Source organism: Phyllostomus discolor, chromosome 3 (genome assembly GCF_004126475.2).
Source record: "Phyllostomus discolor isolate MPI-MPIP mPhyDis1 chromosome 3, mPhyDis1.pri.v3, whole genome shotgun sequence".
NCBI classification, from domain to species: domain Eukaryota; kingdom Metazoa; phylum Chordata; class Mammalia; order Chiroptera; family Phyllostomidae; genus Phyllostomus; species Phyllostomus discolor.
In genome coordinates, this window is record NC_040905.2 from 89,154,838 (window position 1) to 89,174,905 (window position 20,068).

A 20,068-nucleotide genomic window follows, 5' to 3' on the forward strand; every position below is an offset into this window, starting at 1 on the left:
TCTAGTATGCACCCTGACAGGGAACTAAACCTGCATCCTACGCATGTGCCCTGACCAAGACTCGAACCCACAATCTTTCAGTTTATGGGACAATGCTCCAACAAACTGAGCCACACCTGCCAGGGCTACTCCATACATTTGTTTCCCCTTTCCAGTCCAGCCAGGCATTCCTATTACACCCTCCCTTTCTTCTGCTTTTATGGCACTAAGCACCTGTGACTTCTCTTAGGAGTATTTGTGTAATCTCTCTTGTTTGACAACACAATTGATCCTTGATGCATCTTTGCCTTCTCTTCTTCCAATACCTAGCATGAACCCTTAACAATAATAAAGATGATAATAATGATACTACTCCTCACTTTTTATTATGGGTCAAGCACTGGACTAAACATTTATTCATCATTCTGATGTATTCTTATGACCATCTACTATTGCCATTTTGCCAAAGACAAAACAAAGGCCAGAGAGGTTAAACAAATACAGTGACTGTATTTCAGAGCATCTGGTCTGGGCCCCTTGGAGAAAAACAGACCTCCCTAATCAGGGTGTGTCTGATCTCCAAAGTCCACACCATGGTGCAGTGGTGATGTTGTGGCCTCCACTCGGGAATGTGAAGCCTGAAAGTTCTTGGCTTTCTCCTCCCTGTGGCCTTGCAGGTTGCCTTTGACGTGTTGGGCTTCAGTGCTGAGGAGAAGATGGGCGTTTATAAGCTGACTGGGGGCATCATGCACTTTGGCAACATGAAATTCAAGCAGAAGCCCCGAGAGGAGCAAGCTGAAGTGGACACCACTGAGGGTAGGTGTTGGGCTGGGGCCGATCAGGAAGGAGGCAATCAGTGGCAGGGCTCTCCAGGGCTTTGTGCACATTTCAGAGACATGCTGTAAACCAAGAATGTCCCTTGAATGTCCAGACAATGATATTCTCAGGGAGACATGATTTTGGTTTCTATACTCTACTTTGCCACTTGACCTTAAGGGAGTGTGGAAACCATCTCAGACCTCTGTTGTCTCATTGGTTACATGGGATCTTCCCTCCACCCTCACATCACCTGGGAGACCATGCTAAGTTTCTCAGGACACCATTTTGTTTCACTCACCTGCTTTTCTTTCCATCCCTGCTCAGTGGCTGACAAAGTCGCCCATCTCATGGGTCTCAATTCCGGGGAACTCCAGAAGGGCATCACCAGGCCTCGGGTCAAAGTAGGCAATGAGTTTGTGCAAAAGGGCCAGAACATGGAACAATGCCACAACTCCATTGGGGCGCTGGGCAAGGCTGTCTACGACAAGATGTTCAAGTGGCTGGTGGTCAGGATCAACAAGACCTTGGACACCAAGATGCAGAGGCAGTTCTTCATCGGGGTGCTAGACATTGCCGGCTTCGAGATCTTTGAGGTGTGCCTGACCTTCCCTTTCATTTCTGCTTTGGGCTGGCCATCCTCCCTTTACAAATTACTTTTCACCACAGTCCTCTTGTTTCTTACCTTGGACCTGGGATAGGCCAATTTTAGTTTGCTCCTGGGTGTCTGACTTTTAGCCTCCAGAAAGAGTCACCTTCATTTCCCTAGTCATAAAGAATGATACTGGATAGAGTGATTGTGTGCTGGACCTGACCTGTACTGGCTCACAAGAGCTGATTGTTAAATTTTCTAGAATTTCATGAGCCAGCTGATAACACATTGATACATGGCCCTGGTGTGAGTATTTATACCATGGAAAGTGGCCAACACTACATATCAGGCTTTTCTTTTTTGAAAGAGAAAGAGAGAGCTGACTTACCAGCACATACTGGTGGCCTCCCACTTCTTGCCCTCAGAAATGAGATTCTGCTCTAATCACAAGACTAGTGTTATGGGTCAGGAAGATTTTACCTTGACAATTGGAAGCAGCATGACTAAGAGTCAATAGACTGGTTCCAGACTCAGTCTGGCCACCAACTAGTTGTCCACCCCTGTCTGAGCCTCAGTCTTCTCAACTCTAAAATGAACAGGCTGGAGGAGATGATCTCTAAAGTGCATTTCAGCTCTGCTGTCCTCTTATTCTAAGATTTCTACTAGCCACAGATGGATTTGTTTAAACAGCTCAGCCCAGTTTCTTTCAGGTTATAAAAGACTAATTTGGCTGCTCTCTATAATACAATAGTTTAATTCTATAGGTAGAAGGAGCCTTAGAGTTTCCAAACTGTGCTCCATGGAGTCCTAGGCAGCCAGTGATAGTCAGCAGGAGGGGAACTAGGGAAGGAGGAGGATGCCTTGTACCAATAGCAGAGTTTGTGCAACAAACAGACAGGGATCAAATCCCAGCTCAGCCATTTCCAAGCTGTGTGGGCCTCTGTCCCCCACATATAAATGAAAACACTAACCATTTTTGCCTTATAAGGTTTTTGAGCAGACGCAGCTTAGCCCAGGGTCAGATGTGTGCACGTGCTCCATGAGTATTGCTCTGTGATTTCTGTGGCACCTCGACCTATTTTTCACATGAGGCTTCAGCATGGGGTTTCGTTCAGAGAAAGTAGTCTCTGACTTAAAAAAGGGGGTCATATAAATCCCTCAAGCCCCTTCATTCTACAGATGAGAAATGAGAAAAACTACACAGAGAACAGTCCAAAGGCACAACAGGGGTCAGATCCATAAAACATCTAAGATAATTTCCATATCTGGCAAGAAAATAGTTCTTTCCATGAAGATTTTTGTTAACCACACAGGGCCAGAGTCTGGCTGCCAAGGTCTCAGTCCCGGAAGCAGTACTGTGTGGCTGGGGCATGTGCTCCAGCTGCTCTGTCTTTGCAGGGAGGGTAATGGAGAAGGGCTTCTCACAGGCTGAGGGGGCCACTGGTGAGGTGGTCGGTGTTAAGTCATTTGGGACAGCGTCTGACATGGGTTGGCCATCAGTGATTTTAGCTCTGCTGTGGCTTATCGTTTGGTCCTGGGAGAGGCTCTGTCAGTGCCTGGGCTGAGACCCCTCTTTCTGTCCTCCTGCTGCAGTTCAACAGCTTCGAGCAACTGTGCATCAACTTCACCAACGAGAAGCTGCAGCAGTTCTTCAACCACCACATGTTCGTGCTGGAGCAGGAGGAGTACAAGAGGGAGGGCATCGAATGGGTCTTCATAGACTTTGGCCTTGACCTACAGGCCTGCATCGACCTCCTGGAAAAGGTAACCTGCTTCCTAAAGGAGGGGCTTGGAGAGAGGCTGGGACCCTGACCAGTGTTCACGTCAGGAGGGAATTTCACTCGGGTCTGCAGGGAGGCGGCACCTGAATTCGGGGCATTCAGCAACACTGCTGATGACCTTGGTTTATCTGACCTCTAGCTTCTTCTCTGCAAAATGGGTACAATAGTGACTGTAGTGACCACGGTTAGTTGGGCTGTTGAATACCTTAATTCATTGAATCATCACAAGCTACCATATGTGGGGAATAAATTAGTATAACCATTTCAGAGATGGAAACATTGAGGAACAGAGGAGGGATGTCACTTGTCCAAGGTCACACAGCCTGTGAGTGGTGGAGTCAGGCTCTAACCCAGGAGATCTGATAGTCTCCCCTGTAATCACACCATAAGGACTTTGGTGTTTTAGCAAATGGCCTAGTTCAAGAATAGACATGGTTTGACTAAATGCAGAAAAGTAATAGAAAAAGGATATTTATGGGACAGATGACCAAATTTGAATAAAGTATATTCATTGTATTACACCTGGGTTTTGTTATTGTACAGAGTAAAATATATTAACATTTGGAGAAGTTGGAAGAAGGGTATACAGGAATGCTTCACATGATTTTTGGAAGCCTGAAATTGTATCAAAGTGAAAAGTTAAGATATAAAAAAATTTAAAAAGAAAGAACATATCTTGTCTCCTCAGCCAGCAATTTTCAACCAGTATGCCACAAGAATTTTTAAAACATGCAGTATCTGACTATTTAGTCAGGGGCACTGATGTCTTTTTCCTTAGATTGTCAAGTGAAAATGACAACAGCCAACATAACAATAGCCATCCAGTGTGAATGAATCAAAATTATATTTATTTTTCTTTCAGATTGGAAAAAAACTGTATTTTTGGTGTGCCACAGAATTTTAGCAATTAGTTTATGTGTGCCATGAGATAGAAAAGGTTGAAATTGCTGTCATAGGCTCCTTCTTTGGCCTCTCATTGAAAATCTATTGTCAAGATAGCCAGGGGTCTCCGATGTGGGCTCAGTTTTAACTCCCCCAGAAAACTGTCCTCAAAATCAGGCTGTGTGCATGATTCACCCACCCACCAACACCTACAAATATATCCCTGTCCAGCTGTCACAGAGCCTGGAACATTCTCATGCTCGAAATTTGGGGTTAAGCAGTACCCTCTTCCAGAAGTCTTCTTTAAAAATCCAGACCCTTCATGGAAGAGGGAATATTAAGGCACTAATAGCATTTATGAGCTCCACTTTTTTGTGTGAGTGGAGACCCCGAACATGAGGGCCCACAGTAACCAGGAATGTCATTAAGGAGGAGGAGTAGATATAAGCAGATAAATCAAACACAGAGAGGTCAGGAGTTATTGATCTCACCCTTTTCCTGAGGGCCAAACCTGCCTGGCACCACTGTTTGGGAGGCGTTAACACTTGGGGAGCTATTTGCCCGCTTCAGACTTCAGTCTTCCCTTCTTCTGGACTTCAGGAATTCTAGTCTCTTTCAAGTCTAAATGGCCATGGCATTTGAAGACCAGACATGGAGCACCAGACACCATTCCCAGAGTTCTGCTTCCTGGCCATGTGGGTGTGTGCGCACCCATCCCACCAACCCTTGGCAACATCAAAGTGCCTTCTTTGGGATCCTGTGGCCTCCTCTAATGCCACCCGCTCTTCTTCTCTTCTAGCCCATGGGCATCTTTTCCATCTTGGAGGAACAGTGTGTCTTCCCCAAGGCCACTGATGCCACATTCAAGGCAGCCCTGTATGACAACCACCTGGGCAAGTCCAGCAACTTCCTCAAACCCAAGGGAGGAGGAAAGGGCAAGGTGCCTGAGGCCCACTTTGAGCTCGTCCACTATGCGGGCACTGTGAGTATTACCCTGTGGCCACCTGCTGGCTGCTGTTCCCTCCTGCTATTAGGGGTTCACCCTGACACACCCTTCTGGAAGCTTCCAGCCTCCAACTAGTACAGCCACAATAGCACAAGGTGATCAGCTCATTGAAATGAACTTCAGCTCATGCTCCCTCATCATTTCTTTATCTGAGAATTCAAAAGCTATCCAGCCAAGGATGCCTGCCAGGGAGTGACCAATAGCTTGTGCCCTCAGAACAGCCAGGGTCACACCATTGTCTATAGCCCATGGTTTGACAGCTGAACTTCAATCTTGGTCAGGATGAGAACACTTAAAAAAAAACTCCCTAAGCCCATTAACCAGCCTCCAAATGATTAACCCCTCTCTCTGGCAGCTTGTGACCACCAAACCAAAAAGGTGACATCTATGAAGTTGCTTTTCACTCATGACAAACTCAGTCCTCAGGGAAGGGGGAAATTAAGTGCATACAGGTTCTATTAAGTGTGGCTCAGGTTCTATTTGAATAACTGATTGGGGAGACAACATTCGTCCATCCAGCTTATAAAAACATGTTTGACTTCCTTGGGAGTTCAGTATTGCCATAAATGCCAGTGTTGCTGTTACTACTAGAGTTTATTGACCCTCCTTGGGTTTAAATACAAGGAAACAGCAGCCTTAGCACAGAGCCATCAGGAAAGCTGCTGTCCAATTAGGCATCAGGACCAAGATTTTATCATCTCATCAACCATAGCAATGCCAGTTACTTGCAAAATGAATAGTACTGACACCTACAGCAAATAGCAGGCTTGGGACCAAATTGCAGCTCTCCACTTCATCTCCCACACTATGAGAAGCAACGGAATATTTATAGCAATAGACTGTTAAAAGTAAAATGGGGGATCTGCACTTCCAATAAGGCTCTAAAATAAAGCCCAGAAATGACAAGCATATATGTGCTATAGAGGAGATGAGAAGCCCAAAGGATTCAGCTTCCCATCTGCTCCCTCAATCCTCGGTACTCAATGGAAGGATCTGAAAGGCTGCTTCATCTTTGCCTCTCCAGCTGGCACCACAGGGCAAATGGGAAACAGAAATTTGTGGGTGTCCAATTACCTGGACACATGGAGGCCCCAGTTGTGGAGAATGGAGCACCTCCCCCCAACAAATTCCACGAGGCAATGGCCTGGGGTATATGTGCTTCTCAGCAAGGAGAAACCAAATGCCCTTGCAGGGAGTTGTCCATTGGTCAAGTCCAGTCACTGACAGCAAGATCAGCTCACCTGAGTAGAAGATCCAAGGGTCAGGGAGGCTCAGAGTGTCCAACAAAACATGACATGCAAGAGAAAGCCATAGACCAACAGAGAGTAGCTGGGAGTCCTGGTTTGTGGGAAAAGCCCAGAGGTGGGGTACCCTAAAAAGTAAATTGCAAATGACTAAGAAATCAGATGATGTGGCCCCTACCTGGGACATCCCAGGACTCCAGGCAAGTCATCAGGACAAGAATGGAAGCACCAGGGGATGGGAGATTGATCTCAGGAACTGAGAGCAGATAGAGCTGTGGGAAGGAATGTACTCAATAGTATTTGTCCCTTTCCAGGTGGGTTATAACATCACGGGCTGGCTGGAGAAGAACAAAGACCCCTTGAATGAAACAGTGGTGGGCTTGTTCCAGAAATCAACACTGTCAATCCTGGCCCTTCTCTTCAAAGAAGAGGAGGCTCCAGGTATGACTGAACCCTTGTTGCATCCAGTCTCCCTGTGCTGATGCCCTTCAGTGGCCAATATGGAAAGAAACAAAATGTTTTATTCAACTTTCATTGGATGGATAGATGGATGGGTGGATGGATGGATGGATGGATGGATGACATGTTGCTTGAGGTAGACCATAGAGGATATTGCCACAGAGGGAGGCAAATGCAACAACTGAATTGATCACTAAGCCCATATCACCTCTAGGCATAACAATACTGCTGGGGAAAAGTTGATGCCCAAAATAAGCTCTCTGTGCTTATTTTCTGTTCCCTGCTTTCCTATGTCTGAGACAAATGCCAAGTCCAGCCTTGCCTCCCACACAGGCCAGGATGTGTGGCTCATAGGGAAACACCCTGGGTGAGAGCTGCCTGTTGGAGTTGCCACTCAGTGGGGCAAGCACTGTAAATCTCCTTTGGCTCAGGGATGTTTTCACCACCAACATGCAATTCTCCAGATAAGCTGTGGGCTCTTCCTCCTCCCTAAGAGATAGAAGTTCATGCCCTTGTGCCAGACTAAAATCACGAAGGGCTACACCCTCTCCAGGGAGCACAGCACTCCTTTTGGTGATCATGCCACAATGGGCCTACTGGCCCACTCCCTGGCACGTCTTATTTTCCTGGTGGGAGGGCCCTGCCTTAACTCGCCCTAACAAAAAAAAACAAAAACAAACAAACAAACAAAAAACTCTTTTAAAACCAGAGAATGCATGTCCTTGAGACAGCCCTCCACCCATGCTGTGTGCAGAAGGGAAACATGTTTGTCTCTCTTCCTCAGCTGGAGGCAAGAAGCAGAAGAGAGGGTCCTCCTTCATGACAGTCTCCAATTTCTACAGGGTGAGTAGGGGCTGCTTCAGAGGCCACCTTCCATTCAGTGCACCTATCCCCTCTTTTCAATGGTATGGTGGTCTAGCTGCCCCCTTACAACCAAGGACAGGATGGTTTCACTTCTATGACTATGGTTGCCTCTTGCATTCGAGGAGTCTGTTTCTTTCTGAAGGGGTCACAGAACCATATGACCATAGAGCATGGTCCAGTCCAACTGTGTCATTTCAGACTGAGACCCAGAGAGTGATGAGACTTGCCCAACATGACAAATGGAGAGATATCAATGGCTAGCTCTAGTGCCCTAGAGTTAGTCAGCACATCTTTCACAAACCTTGGGCTTTACTGGAAATGTTCCAACATGCAGAAATGCAGGCCATGGGGAGATGTTACACAAAGAAAAATTTTGGTATTTCCCAAGGATCAGCTGTCCTAAGGCAGAGTGGGTTGCCTCACTGGAGGTATCCAAGTGGAACAGGAGGGACTTTAGTAGGGAGGTTAACAACAGACAGGGGTTTGTCCACACACAAGCACTATGGCTCCCTCCACTACCAAGATTCTACAATGATCCAACACTGAATCAGAAAGAATGCTTCTTGTAAATCATGTCACGTTAAGCAAGTCAGTGGACCTCAAAGAGTACTGCCATCCAACAGAACTTTCCACAATGACAGAAATGTTCTCTTCCTTCCAAGATGGCAACCACTATTCAATATGCTGTCCAGTATGGTAGTCACGAGCAATACATAGTTAGTGAGTACTTCAAAAGTGGCTGCTGTGATTGAAAGAACTGAATTTTAATTTTAATTTAATTAATTAAACTCTAACTAAATACCTCTCCTGGGCATGGATATCCTGCAACACCAACACCATGCTTTGCTCACTACTTTTCTTTTTCCTCCAACCTCAGGAGCAGTTGAACAAGCTGATGACCACCCTCCACAGCACTGCCCCCCATTTTGTCCGCTGTATCGTCCCCAATGAGTTCAAGCAATCAGGTACATCATGAGGACATGTCTCCCTGCTGGCAGTTCTCAGGATCTGTGAATTTGGTGTTTGCTCCAAATTAAGTCCATTTTCAATAACCAGGGATGATTGGGGCTAAACAGGGTATGAAAGAGTCCTCAACAATGGATCATCCAAAAATTGTGTTCTAGTTGCTTTGTACAGCAGAATGGTGCCCACCCACACAGAAGTCACATGCAGGAGAGCCTTTGGGTCTTTACTGAATTGTGAGGGACCAGAGATACCTGGTCAGTGATGAGAGAAGACTGGGGTTGGCATCATGGATACTCAGTTCAGCCTCCATGAGTAGTGAGAAGTAGCCTGTCCCACCACAGGGTAGTGACTCCCCATCCTGTGCCCTCCCTCTTGGCAGGTGTGGTGGATGCCCACCTAATCATGCACCAGCTGGCTTGCAATGGAGTCCTGGAAGGTATCCGTATTTGCAGGAAGGGCTTTCCAAACAGGCTGCAATACCCCGAGTTCAAACAGAGGTGAGTAATGTCTTCCTGAAACCTTGAATACACTTTTCAATTTCCAAGGACTGACAATGGATAAATATCCCATTGTCACAGACACTATGGGTATGATGATGTTTTTAGCCTCACTGTCACTACCTCAGTACTTCACTACCTTGGCCCAACTTTTAACTGCCAACACCTGTGTTTCTTTGCCTGAGGGCTTTCTCTGGCAGCTTGGATACTTGGCAGGCTGAAAGTATCAGGAATTAATGCCTCCCTAGATGCAGCTCTCAACCAATGACTAAGGACAATTGGCATACAAATATTTCAGCTCCCTCACCCTTCTGGTGGGCTGATGCTGAAGGGTGTCCTATACTGGCTGTCAGATCAGATAGCAGCATGCTAATAAAGGTTTAACCACAGGCTCTCCAGGTTATTTAAAAAAAAAAAAGGAAGGCCTGTTTTATGGCTTAAATACTCCCACCATGGCTGATTTCAAGCTACCAATGTGTCTTCACTCACTGAATGTGATGTTGGAAAGAGATGCACGCTATTCCTTCTTGCGAGCCAGCAGGAGGAGGTTCCAGCTCACCGCTGCTCCTCGAGTCCCCAGCAGGATTAAGACCCAGTTGCCTGTTGTGATAACTGGCTTGATAACATGCCTTTTACTTGCTTCCCACCCTACTTCCCAAATCTACCACCTCCCAACTAACTACATACACTTGAATCCTGGTCTCAGGGTTTATTTCTGGGAGAACCCAAAGCAAGTCCCATCTTTTGGGAGTATTTTACTTCTAGCCCCTCTCTAGACCATGTGACCACAGACTGATGGAGTAGGAAGGATCACGTGAGGTCATCTTGTCCAAGTCACCTGAAGTCCCTAACTGGGAAAGCATTTGTCCAAGATCACAAAGGGGATTGCTGGCATATCGGGGGAAAAAATGGTTCTCCTATGCCTGGGAGAACAGAAAGAGTTTGGTGTCTGCATTCTTATGAACACTTGTCCCCTAACCCCCACCTGCAATGACATTCAGTCCCTAAAGTCCCCTGTCAGACTCATCCCTCTGCCTCCTGGGGCCTCTGTAAAAGAAGCCTGTCCCCTGACTTGAAGGGATAGGTCAAGGGAAAACTGCATGGACATTCTTTCATGCTGCCAGCTTGGACATGACGATGACTGCATGACAGTTGTCATCCATTCCTCTCCTGACAGGTACCAAGTGCTGAACCCCAACGTGATTCCTCAGGGGTTCGTAGACAACAAGAAGGCCTCAGAACTGCTGCTAGCATCCATCGACCTGGATGTAAATGAATACAAAATCGGACATACCAAGGTAGGGTCTTCCTGTTGTGCTCCCTCCCTACAACACTCAGCCTCGTTTTAAGAAGGTAAGCCCCAGGGTGTGAACTCCAGATTCACCACTGGCCAGTTGCCTGTCTTGGACAAGCCTCTCAGCTAACGAGACCCCCAGTTTCCTCCTCCAAAAAATCAGGATTCATAAGGTCAAGCGTGTGGGACTCGGGGATGATTAACAGTAACATACATGAGAATCCAACTCAGACAGAACACTGCTCAACAAATGGTGGATATTTCATAGGAATGTATGTGTCCCATATTTCTAAAAATAAAAGTAGTCAGTCAGAATCAAGGCCCTGGGTTTGACTAGGGCATGGCAGTATATGTATGGTTGGAGTCTTCAGGTTAAGCACCATAATCCTAGCCCACTCACACCAAGGGCCTCAGCCCTGAGTGGCCAGTAAGTCAGGGTTGACTCAGATGGAGCAGCCACCTGATCTTGACTCAAGAGGCCTGGGCTGTCTTTTGTCTGTCCCACTCCCTGGCCCCACAGAATACTGTCAAAAAAGTTAGGGCTGGCCAGGCTGACAATGCAAGGTGTCCATCTATAGCTACAACCAGAGTGCATCCCAACATGGGAGGAGCACTGGCTTTACAGTCAAGAGTGCCTCTGTGTAGCCTGGAGCAGGTCATTTGCCTCTCCAGGTCTCCTGGGTGGTACAGATGAGTGCAGCTTCTCCATGGGCCTAGGGTGGCTCGATGCATGTGAAAGCTCCAACATGTGCGTGCATCCAACACATCTGGTCACTCAGCAAATGCTCAGTGAGTGCCCCCTCTGTCCCAGGCATGATTCTCAACTCTAGAGTTAAACCAATGAACTGAACATGTGTTCCTAGCTCCCTGGAGCTTGCTTTGTAGCAGCAGGTGCTAGCAGAATTTTGACACTGCTCTAGAATCTGCTAGTACTGTTAGCTTCACACTTGATATGTGTTAGGTGTAGCTAAATTGACTTCAGGAACACTCCAAGTTTTGTCACAGAATCATTAAGTACTTGAGCTGGAGAGAACCTCAAAGACAGGCTCCTTCCCCCACCCTACCTTTGACAGATGGGAAACATAAGAAAACTTGAGTGTGGAATGGAGGTGACATGACCAATTTCGTAGAACCAGATGGGACAGAACAGGCCTCAGACTCTATGACTGTGGGTCATGTGACCTGCAAAAATAGGGCTGACTTCACCAGTATCACCCAGTCTGACACAGCTACCACCTGGACAAACAGACTGCATCGTGCTATTGTTCAAGGGTTGCACTGGGCATCTCAGGTCCAGGTAAAGGCCCGGGCTGGGGCGGACAGCTTTGTTCCCTGAGGACCAGGCAGGCTCTGGTGGCTGAGGCAGAACAGAGAACAGGGTGCTTCTGCCTGCAAGCCACATCCTTATCCCCAGTGTTGACCCACCTGTGCCCCACATCCCTCCCCCAGCCACAGGCTCACCTCCACTGCCCTTCAAAGACCAAACCTTAATGCCAATTAATTTTGAAATATCAAATATTTTACCCCATGATGGTTAGCTCCCTGGGTTTTTTGGGAGGCTGGGGAGTTGAAGGAGCTATTCTTTTCTATTCTTTTCCTGTCAGTGCCCATAGTATCCCTGTAAAGGGGCTAGTTGGGGGCTCTATTCCCTTCTCCCACATATAGAATCACAGACTCTCCAATCTGGGACTTAGGGTCCTACACTCCCATAGCACAAGAGGAGAGCCCGAGCCCCCTGCCCCCACAAAAGGACAGTGACTTAACCAAGGTTACATGGACATCCAAAGAAGGCTGAGGCCAAATGCAGGCCTCCTGGCTCCTTCTATCCTTCTAGAAGTTTCTATCATGTGCTATTAGAAGCCTATAAAAAGATGTTACATTACAAGCCCTGGCAGGTGTGGCTCAGTGGATTAAATAGTGCCCTGTGAACCAAAGTGTCACTGGTTTGATTCCCAGTCAGGGCACATGCCTGGGTTGCAGGCCAAGTCCTCAGTAGGGGGTGTGTGAGAGGCAACCACACATTGATGTTTCTCTCCCTCTCTTTCTCCTTTATTCTCTCTCTAAAAATAAATAAATAAAATATTTTTTAAAAAAAGATGTTACATTATGAAACACACTAATAAAGTGGCCCCACCCCTGAGCCCACTTAAAAATCCAAAACTTAATCTTTGATCTCTTTCACCTCCTTCCTCCCCAACCCCAGGAGTAACCCTTGTTCTGAATGTTAACTATCCCTTTGCCTTTTAAAAAATAATTTGATCACATACTCAATATGGCCCCAAATTTTGCCTGGTTTGAGCTCCATGAAGGTATCATACTTGATATATTCTTGTGTGACATGCTTTTATCATTTAATCATGTTTCTCAGACTTATCCTTGTTGGTTGGTATGTGACATCCACTCACTGTCACTGCCAAATCGTACTGCCTCAGGTGGCTACATCACAGTCATCCCTTCAATGCTACTAGACACATCCTTATACATCATGGTCCTATGTAGCCTTTTCTCTAGAACAAATTTCCAACCTTGACTGTACCATGCTGGGGCCCGCTGATTCTGAGGGGCCTCAAACACCAACACCAGACTGTGTCTCTTAGCCCTTTTCAGAAAAACCCTTCTGAACCTCTGGTGCTTTGATTTTATTGTTCCCCCCCACCAAGTGGCTGCTATTGATGACAGCTGGGCTATTTTCAGATAAGCATGCCTTTCCTACAGGTATTCTTCCGAGCAGGCATCCTGGCCAAGCTTGAGGACATGCGGGATGAACGTCTAGCCAAAATCATGACAATGTTACAGTGTCGGCTCCGGGGTTTCCTCATGAGAGTTGAGTTCAAGAAGATGCTGGAACGAAGGTAGCGAACACGAACACCAATGGGACATGACCACTGAGGCCGCACACATTCACACAGAATGACCAGGGAACCCACCACATGCAGAGTGGTCAGCTTCATTAGTGACATAGTGCAGTGAGGTGGGGAGAAGGAGCCGAAGTCTCTGCTGGCCCAAAAAACCCTGTTTGGGGGCTGTACTAGTCTCCTAGGGCTGCTATAAGGATGCGCCACAAACTGGATGCCTTAAAACAACAGTAGCTTATATTTGCATAGTTGTGGAGGTGAACAGTCTGAAATCAAGGTTTTGGTGGGCCATGCTCCCTCCAAAGGATCTAGAGGAGGAACTATTTTTGCCTCTTCCAACCATGGTAGCCCCAGGCATTCCTTGGCTTGTGGCTGCATCACTCCAATCTCTGCCTCCGTCTTCATAAGGTCTTCTTATCCATTTGTGTGTCTTCAAATCATCTTCTTTCTTTTTGTAAGGATACCAGTCATCTTGGGTTAGGGCCCCACTCTATTCCTTCATCTTAAAATCAGCAATTTTCCATCTGTGAAGACCCTACTTCCAAATAAGGTCATATTTATTCACAGGCACTGGGGTTAGGACTTCAGCATATCCTTTGGGAAGAGACACAATTGAGCTCATAACAGGGACCTTCGAATATAAACCTTTCTCTCTACAGTATATAAGCCACTTTCACAGCTGTCCTCTTACTTGATCCATATAATGATGATGCTGTAAAGGGATGGGGAAGGGCCAGTACCCCTGTTTTACAGATGTAAAAACTGAGGTCAGAGGAGTTAAGGAACTGGGGCAGGTTTATGCAGTCAGGATTAGAACCCAGAAATCCTCATTCCAAACCCCTGCCCTCAGAATCCTGTTTTTCAGCCATCTCCCTAAAATAGCAACTAGAAAGTAGTTCAGGGTTCCCTGCTAGACCTGTGGCTGACTCTTGTAGTCATAGAATATAATAATAATAATAATAATAATAGATAAATAATAACTGTAGTGAAGTCCTGATATCCAGCAGCAGGCCCTCTGTGACCCCAGCTGAAGACAGGGTCATCAGTTAGGGGCTGGGTGGTGGGTGGTGGCACAAGCCTGCCCAGGGCCTGGTGCACAGGAAGTCATCAGTCAATGACAAACAAAGGGAACTGCAAGAGACAAGAAAGAGTTGATTCCAAAGACTAATGATATGTGGGATTTAGGGGGGATGAATGGGTGATTTCTAGTGAGGGGGCAGAAGGAGGGGAAATGCAGGAGACTGAGCAGTCTGTCTCAGCCTTGTGCTGTCTGGGAGGAACCGTCCTGATGCCTGCACTTTAACCCACTCAACCCCAAATTCCCTTCTGCAGAATTGGCCTGAAAGTCATCCAGCGCAACACACGCAAGTTCCTGGAGCTGCGTTTCTGGGGCTGGTGGAAGCTCTACAACAAGGTGAGAGCTAAGAGCCTGGCCAGCCAGGACTGCTGCTGTCTGTGGGTTGGGAGCCTCAGTCCTAGGCAGACAGAGGTCCCTATTGCGGGTGGAAAGCCACAGGTTGCTGCAAGGGCGGTCTAAAAATTAGACTGCCTTGGAGACAGAGGAGTCTAGCTTCCTTCCAGATGTGCTAATTACTCCCTCAGAAAAATCATAGTGTGTCTTCCACCTTTCATTTCATTCCTCAAAATAAAATACACTTAGAATGGACAGGGTCCCCTGCTCCCGCAAAAAGTAGGCTTGGCTATCAGTGCCTCACCCCTGGGGATGGAGGCATCTTCAACTCCTTTAGTGAAGTTAGTGAAGTCCTTGGGTTCAGAGCTGGAGTGACCTCAGGAAATCATGAGATCTGACGTCTCATTTCCCAGACTCTTCCAAGATAGCAGTGAGGGCAGTGTGAGTCAGCCAGGTGATGGGACTGCAGGTGCCCCAAGCAGCCAGGCCGCCCTCCACAAATGCAGGAGGCCATGAACCATCCTACTGCGTGCAGGTTGAATCACACCGGGTCATGGCATCCCGCAGAGGCCCACATTGAGAGGGAAACACCAAGGGGCACGACAGGAGGCTGGATGTAGGGATGCCACATTCAGGAGACAGGAGAATGGTTGTCTCAGGGGGCAACCATGTGGGGGATTAGGACAGGCTCCAGGTCATCCCTGGTAGCTCTGGGCCCCCACAGCTCACACAGAAGCTTCTTTCCCCTCCCATAGATAAAGAATTTTCTAACAACTGGACAGTAGTGGGTTCTGCATCCCCAAATTTGCCCACACAAAGGCCAGTCCTCTCAAGGGTCTGAGACTGCAGAGGGCTCTAGGCGAGTATTTCTCAGTCAGCACCGACACTTTCCGCACCTGTTCTATGACTAACCTTTATTCTTTACATCAATTCACTTTTTTATTTTGAAATTTTTATTTTAAAAGGAAACTTCATTTCCTTAACCTGCTTTAATCTCATCCTAAGAAAAAGTTATCCATAAAATTATGGATTTAAGTTCTTTTTCATTCAACAAATTTTTTTCAAAATTGTTTGTAAATTATTATTGTTAAAACTGTTTTCAAAGTAATTATGTAACAATAGAAATCAAAGGGTTTCGGTGCAGTGCTTGAATCCTTCTCACCTACCCCCTTTTTGTACTCAATACTGTTCGGGAGATCCCAGACCAACAGCACTTACGGTCCCTTCATGCAGAACATGAGTGACTACAGATGACAAGGACACAGAACCTGGAGACTGCCCTGTTCTTTACTAGAAAGTAAAACTTCTCTAATTAAACATGTAGGGCAAGGTCCTATTCCAATGAGTAATAACATACAATAAAAATCCTTTACTGTTAGTATAAAGACTAAATGCTAATCTTATTTAACAAAGCCAGGTAGGATGAGTCCATGGAGAAAAACACACTTTTTAGTAGGCTTTCACTGAATAAAAAGTGTTATGTAGTTTCAAGTTGTGATGCTTACTAGAACCCTTTTAGAACTTTGCCACTTTGAAGAACAGGAACAAGAGAGAAAACGAGACATAAAAAGATAGAGAAACAGAGGTGGGGACAGGGAGAGGAAGAGAGAGATAGATATAGAGGCAGAGAGACAGAGGCAGAGACAGAGACAGAGAGAGAGAGAGTATGCTCAACGAGGGAGAAAGCTGAGGGAAAGCAGGTTGTGAGTGTAGCCAGGGCTCCAAGCACACACAGCTTACAGAACATACACACACACAACTTACACAACACACACAACTTATAGAACTGATATAAACACTGGGTGCAGCTAGTTGCTGAAGGCAACCTAACTTTGTGATCAATCTAACTCCTGGTATCAAAGAACAGCCTGGGGACTGATCCTAAGCAAGGATGAGCCTTCTCTGTGAAGGCCAGAGATGCTTTGACCTCTGTGAAGGGCTCCTCCACACAGCTGCAACCAGACCCCATTGGGGATATAAGACCAGTCTGTCAGAGCACCCACAGCCCACATCCCAGTCCCCTAGCAAAGCCCACCCCCCTAACACTCTATGGTGTTGCTCACCACCCAGGTCAAGCCGCTCCTGAATGTGGCCCGGCAAGAGGAAGAGATGAAGGCCAAAGAAGAGGAGCTGAGGAATGCCATGTCTAAGACACAGGAGCTGCTAAACAAGGTCAAGGAGATGGAGGAGAAGATGGCCACGCTCAGCCAGGAGAAGAACGACCTCAACATCCAGCTTCAGGCCGTATGTGGGGTCTTGGGGGAAGGATGGGAGCTGGGGGTCTTGGCAACTGCCCAGATCCCCAGGGTTGGAGGGAGAAAGAGCCTTCTGAGAATTACGGGCCTCCAGACTACAGGAAATTCCCCACCTCTCTTTTCTTCATTGTAATATCACCCTTGTCCCAACTACCAAAAAGTCTCCATTAAATTCTTATTTGCCCACAGCAGCCGACTGGGCACACACAGACACGCTGGGCCTATGGGGATTGTCCAGACCTGGGGCCACAACATGTGGTAGGAAGAGGCCCCACAGTGAGCATGGCTCTGCCGAGGGACTGTGGGAACTTGCCCTCTTTCCCTCCTTTTCCTTGCCTGTCAAGTAACAGAACGGCAGGGAGAACAAATGACCCAGTATCCACAGGTGCCTGACTCAACTCTCCTTCACCCCTGCATCCCAACATGGTGCCTGCAGTCACTTCCATGAACGGTTCACCAAGGGCCCTTCTCTGATTTGCCCTCACAACCACCCCTTAAGGTGCCCCATTTTCATGTGTATCCTGCAGGGTAGAAAACTCAGTTTGACCAACATTTAGAGATTTCATCGAGGTCCGAGCCCATCAGCAGAAAACCCACAACTGGGAGGGGTCCAGTTCTATCTTGGGTCCTTCCTCCTCAACATTGTTTCTTCACATCCTCTTGACACCCCTGAGAGGTTTCTCAAGCCAAGACCCTTATCTTGTGTTTGGGAAGACTGAGACTGAGTAAAACCACAATAATTAAAAAACCTGCCATTTACAGAAGCACCTCATGTGCCCCATCCCTTTATGCCTCACAGTGATTGTTTCCTTTATTTTGCAGACAAAGATGTGAATTTCAGTAAAGTCATGCTGTGAACCAAAAGTCACATGGCTAGTCTGGTCTTCTGCCTCTGTGGCCAGTTGCTGTTTTATACCACTGACCCCATCTGTACTAGGAAAACCTAGTAAACACTCAGGTTGTCCCTCCTCTGCCACATATTGCCTGTGTGACTTTTGACAGCTCCACCTCTGCTAAAACCTTAAGATTCATCTGATCACCTGGGATCTTGTTAAAATGCAGATTCAGATGCAGGCAGATCTCAGAAGATTTGCATCCTCACTGGTTCCCAGGGGCTGTAGCTGGTCTAGGGATTGCACTCCCACACTACTCTCTGTTATACACCTCACAGAGGAGCTCAGAGCTGGCCCAGCACAGCCCCAGCACACATTTGTTTGGGGCCTGTCAGGCCAAGGATTGTTCGCCATCTTGGTCCCCTGTGGGTGCCTGGACCCCTGACTTTGAATGGGGCTCTTTCTTTCATCAGGAACAAGAGAACCTAATGGATGCTGAGGAACGCCTGACCCAGATGATGAAGACCAAAATGGACCTAGAGAGCCAGATCTCGGACATGCGGGAGCGGCTGGAGGAAGAGGAAGGCACAGCTGCCTCCCTGAGTGCCACCAAGCGCAAGCTGGAGGGGGAGCTGAGTGACCTGAAGCGCGACATGGAGGGCCTTGAGACCACACTGGCCAAGACAGAGAAGGAGAGGCAGGTGAGGAAGCCCTGGGTGCAACCACGCTCCTCTCAGGGCCAGGGGACCCCCAGTCCACTCAACCTGCAGGGGCCACACTGGAGCCTGCACAGCAGTGCTTCCTGGGACTCTAGCCACCAGCCACATGGGGTTATTTTAACTTAATTCAATATAATGTAAAATGTGGTTCCTCAAAATGTGGCTAGTCAACGTAGCTGCATTTTGAGTACTCATCAGCTACACGTGGCCAGTGCTACCTTGTTGGATGAAGCAAACTGAGAACATGTCCATTGTTATAGAAAGAGAAGCTAGAGAGAGAAGCTAAGGGGTCTGAGAACTCTTCCTGTCATGGTGCCATCCAGACTCAGCCCCGATTTGTTCTCCTCAAGCCCGGGACTCTAGGCATCTGCATTAGCCTGCTGCCCACATGGCCTCCCTGGCCCCTCACAGAATGTCCTACAGCACCATGTCCACCCTTCCTACCTTCCCAGAAGCAACCCTATCAGTATAATGGGGCCACCTGCTGCTGCTGGATTTCTACCCAGACAAGCAGTTGCTGCCCGCCCCCCCAAGTGGGGCTCCTGATACCATCTGGCTGGCCCTTGGCCCCAAGGCCCACTTCCTACTCTTGTAGGTGGGTGGGGTCTGTGAACAGAGGAAGGTAGACGTGACCAAACCCATGCCTCTCCAGCTCTGATGCGTACACTCAAACCATCAGGATCCTGATAAGATGCAGGTTCTGGGTTGGCAGGTCTGGCAGGGCCCCAGGATCCACATTTCTAACACACTCTTGGTCAATGCCACAGCTGACATCCAAGGACCAGGCTCTGAGTAGCAAAAGCTTGAACTGGTAGTTCTCTCTGCTCTCCTCCTCAACCCCAAGATTCTGATTTGGTTGGATGGGGTGTGCCCTGGGTGTTGGCATTTCTCAGGCTCCCAGGTGACTCTAGAGTATAGCAAGCCAAGCACCCCGTCTCAGAACAAGAGCCTCCCCCCACCAGAGGGTGTTCCCATCCTTAAAGACCTGTCTCTCCCCCACCCGGGTTTCCAGGCCCTAGATCACAAGGTCCGCACCTTGACCGGGGACCTCTCACTCCGAGAAGACTCCATTGCCAAGCTCCAGAAGGAAAAACGGGCCCTGGAGGAGCTGCATCAGGTAAGCACTGCCCACTCCTCCCCTTGGCAAAGCAGGCAGAGCTCAGAGACTGGAGACCCTGGTTCAAATCCCAGCTTTGCCACCCCTCAGCTAGGGGCCCTCAGGGAATTTACAGACTCCCTAAATCTCAGTTCCCTCATCAGTGCAGTGGGCATGGTCACATGTTGTTGCTTTTCTTGCAGGTTTTATGTAAGTGGCACAACCATATAATTTATCACCGAAACTAAGACAGTTTTGAGAGTAGAAGGGGGCCAGCAGGCAGGAGTCAGGATGGCCCCAGGCATACTGGGAGGTGTGATCCCCAGAGTCACAAGGATGAACTGGGGCATATGGAAGTGTCCTTGAGCTCTAAAGCACCAGTGAACCCTGACATATTGCTGCAACAACATGCATGAGGTCTTGAGGTCACGGGGAGACCCACCTGACTGTTATGGGCTCAGGCTCCTAAAGGCAGAGCCAGCTCTGACCAGCACCAGTGCTGACTGTGGCACAGGGGGC

General features: G+C 47.7%; 1 protein-coding gene across 1 annotated transcript in view; it reads left to right on the plus strand.

Moving 5' to 3' along the window:
* Positions 1-20,068, plus strand: part of LOC114499302 (myosin-16) — a 56,452-nt gene that overhangs the window by 11,465 nt on the left and 24,919 nt on the right. Inside the window, exons 10-23 of the mRNA XM_028515369.2 lie at positions 657-795; positions 1,123-1,391; positions 2,981-3,151; positions 4,850-5,032; positions 6,615-6,741; positions 7,544-7,602; positions 8,501-8,588; positions 8,969-9,086; positions 10,264-10,384; positions 13,096-13,232; positions 14,568-14,649; positions 16,717-16,890; positions 18,208-18,435; positions 19,466-19,570. Coding sequence (XP_028371170.1) covers positions 657-795; positions 1,123-1,391; positions 2,981-3,151; positions 4,850-5,032; positions 6,615-6,741; positions 7,544-7,602; positions 8,501-8,588; positions 8,969-9,086; positions 10,264-10,384; positions 13,096-13,232; positions 14,568-14,649; positions 16,717-16,890; positions 18,208-18,435; positions 19,466-19,570 — 2,001 coding nt within the window. The remainder of the gene's footprint in view (positions 1-656; positions 796-1,122; positions 1,392-2,980; positions 3,152-4,849; positions 5,033-6,614; positions 6,742-7,543; positions 7,603-8,500; positions 8,589-8,968; positions 9,087-10,263; positions 10,385-13,095; positions 13,233-14,567; positions 14,650-16,716; positions 16,891-18,207; positions 18,436-19,465; positions 19,571-20,068) is intronic.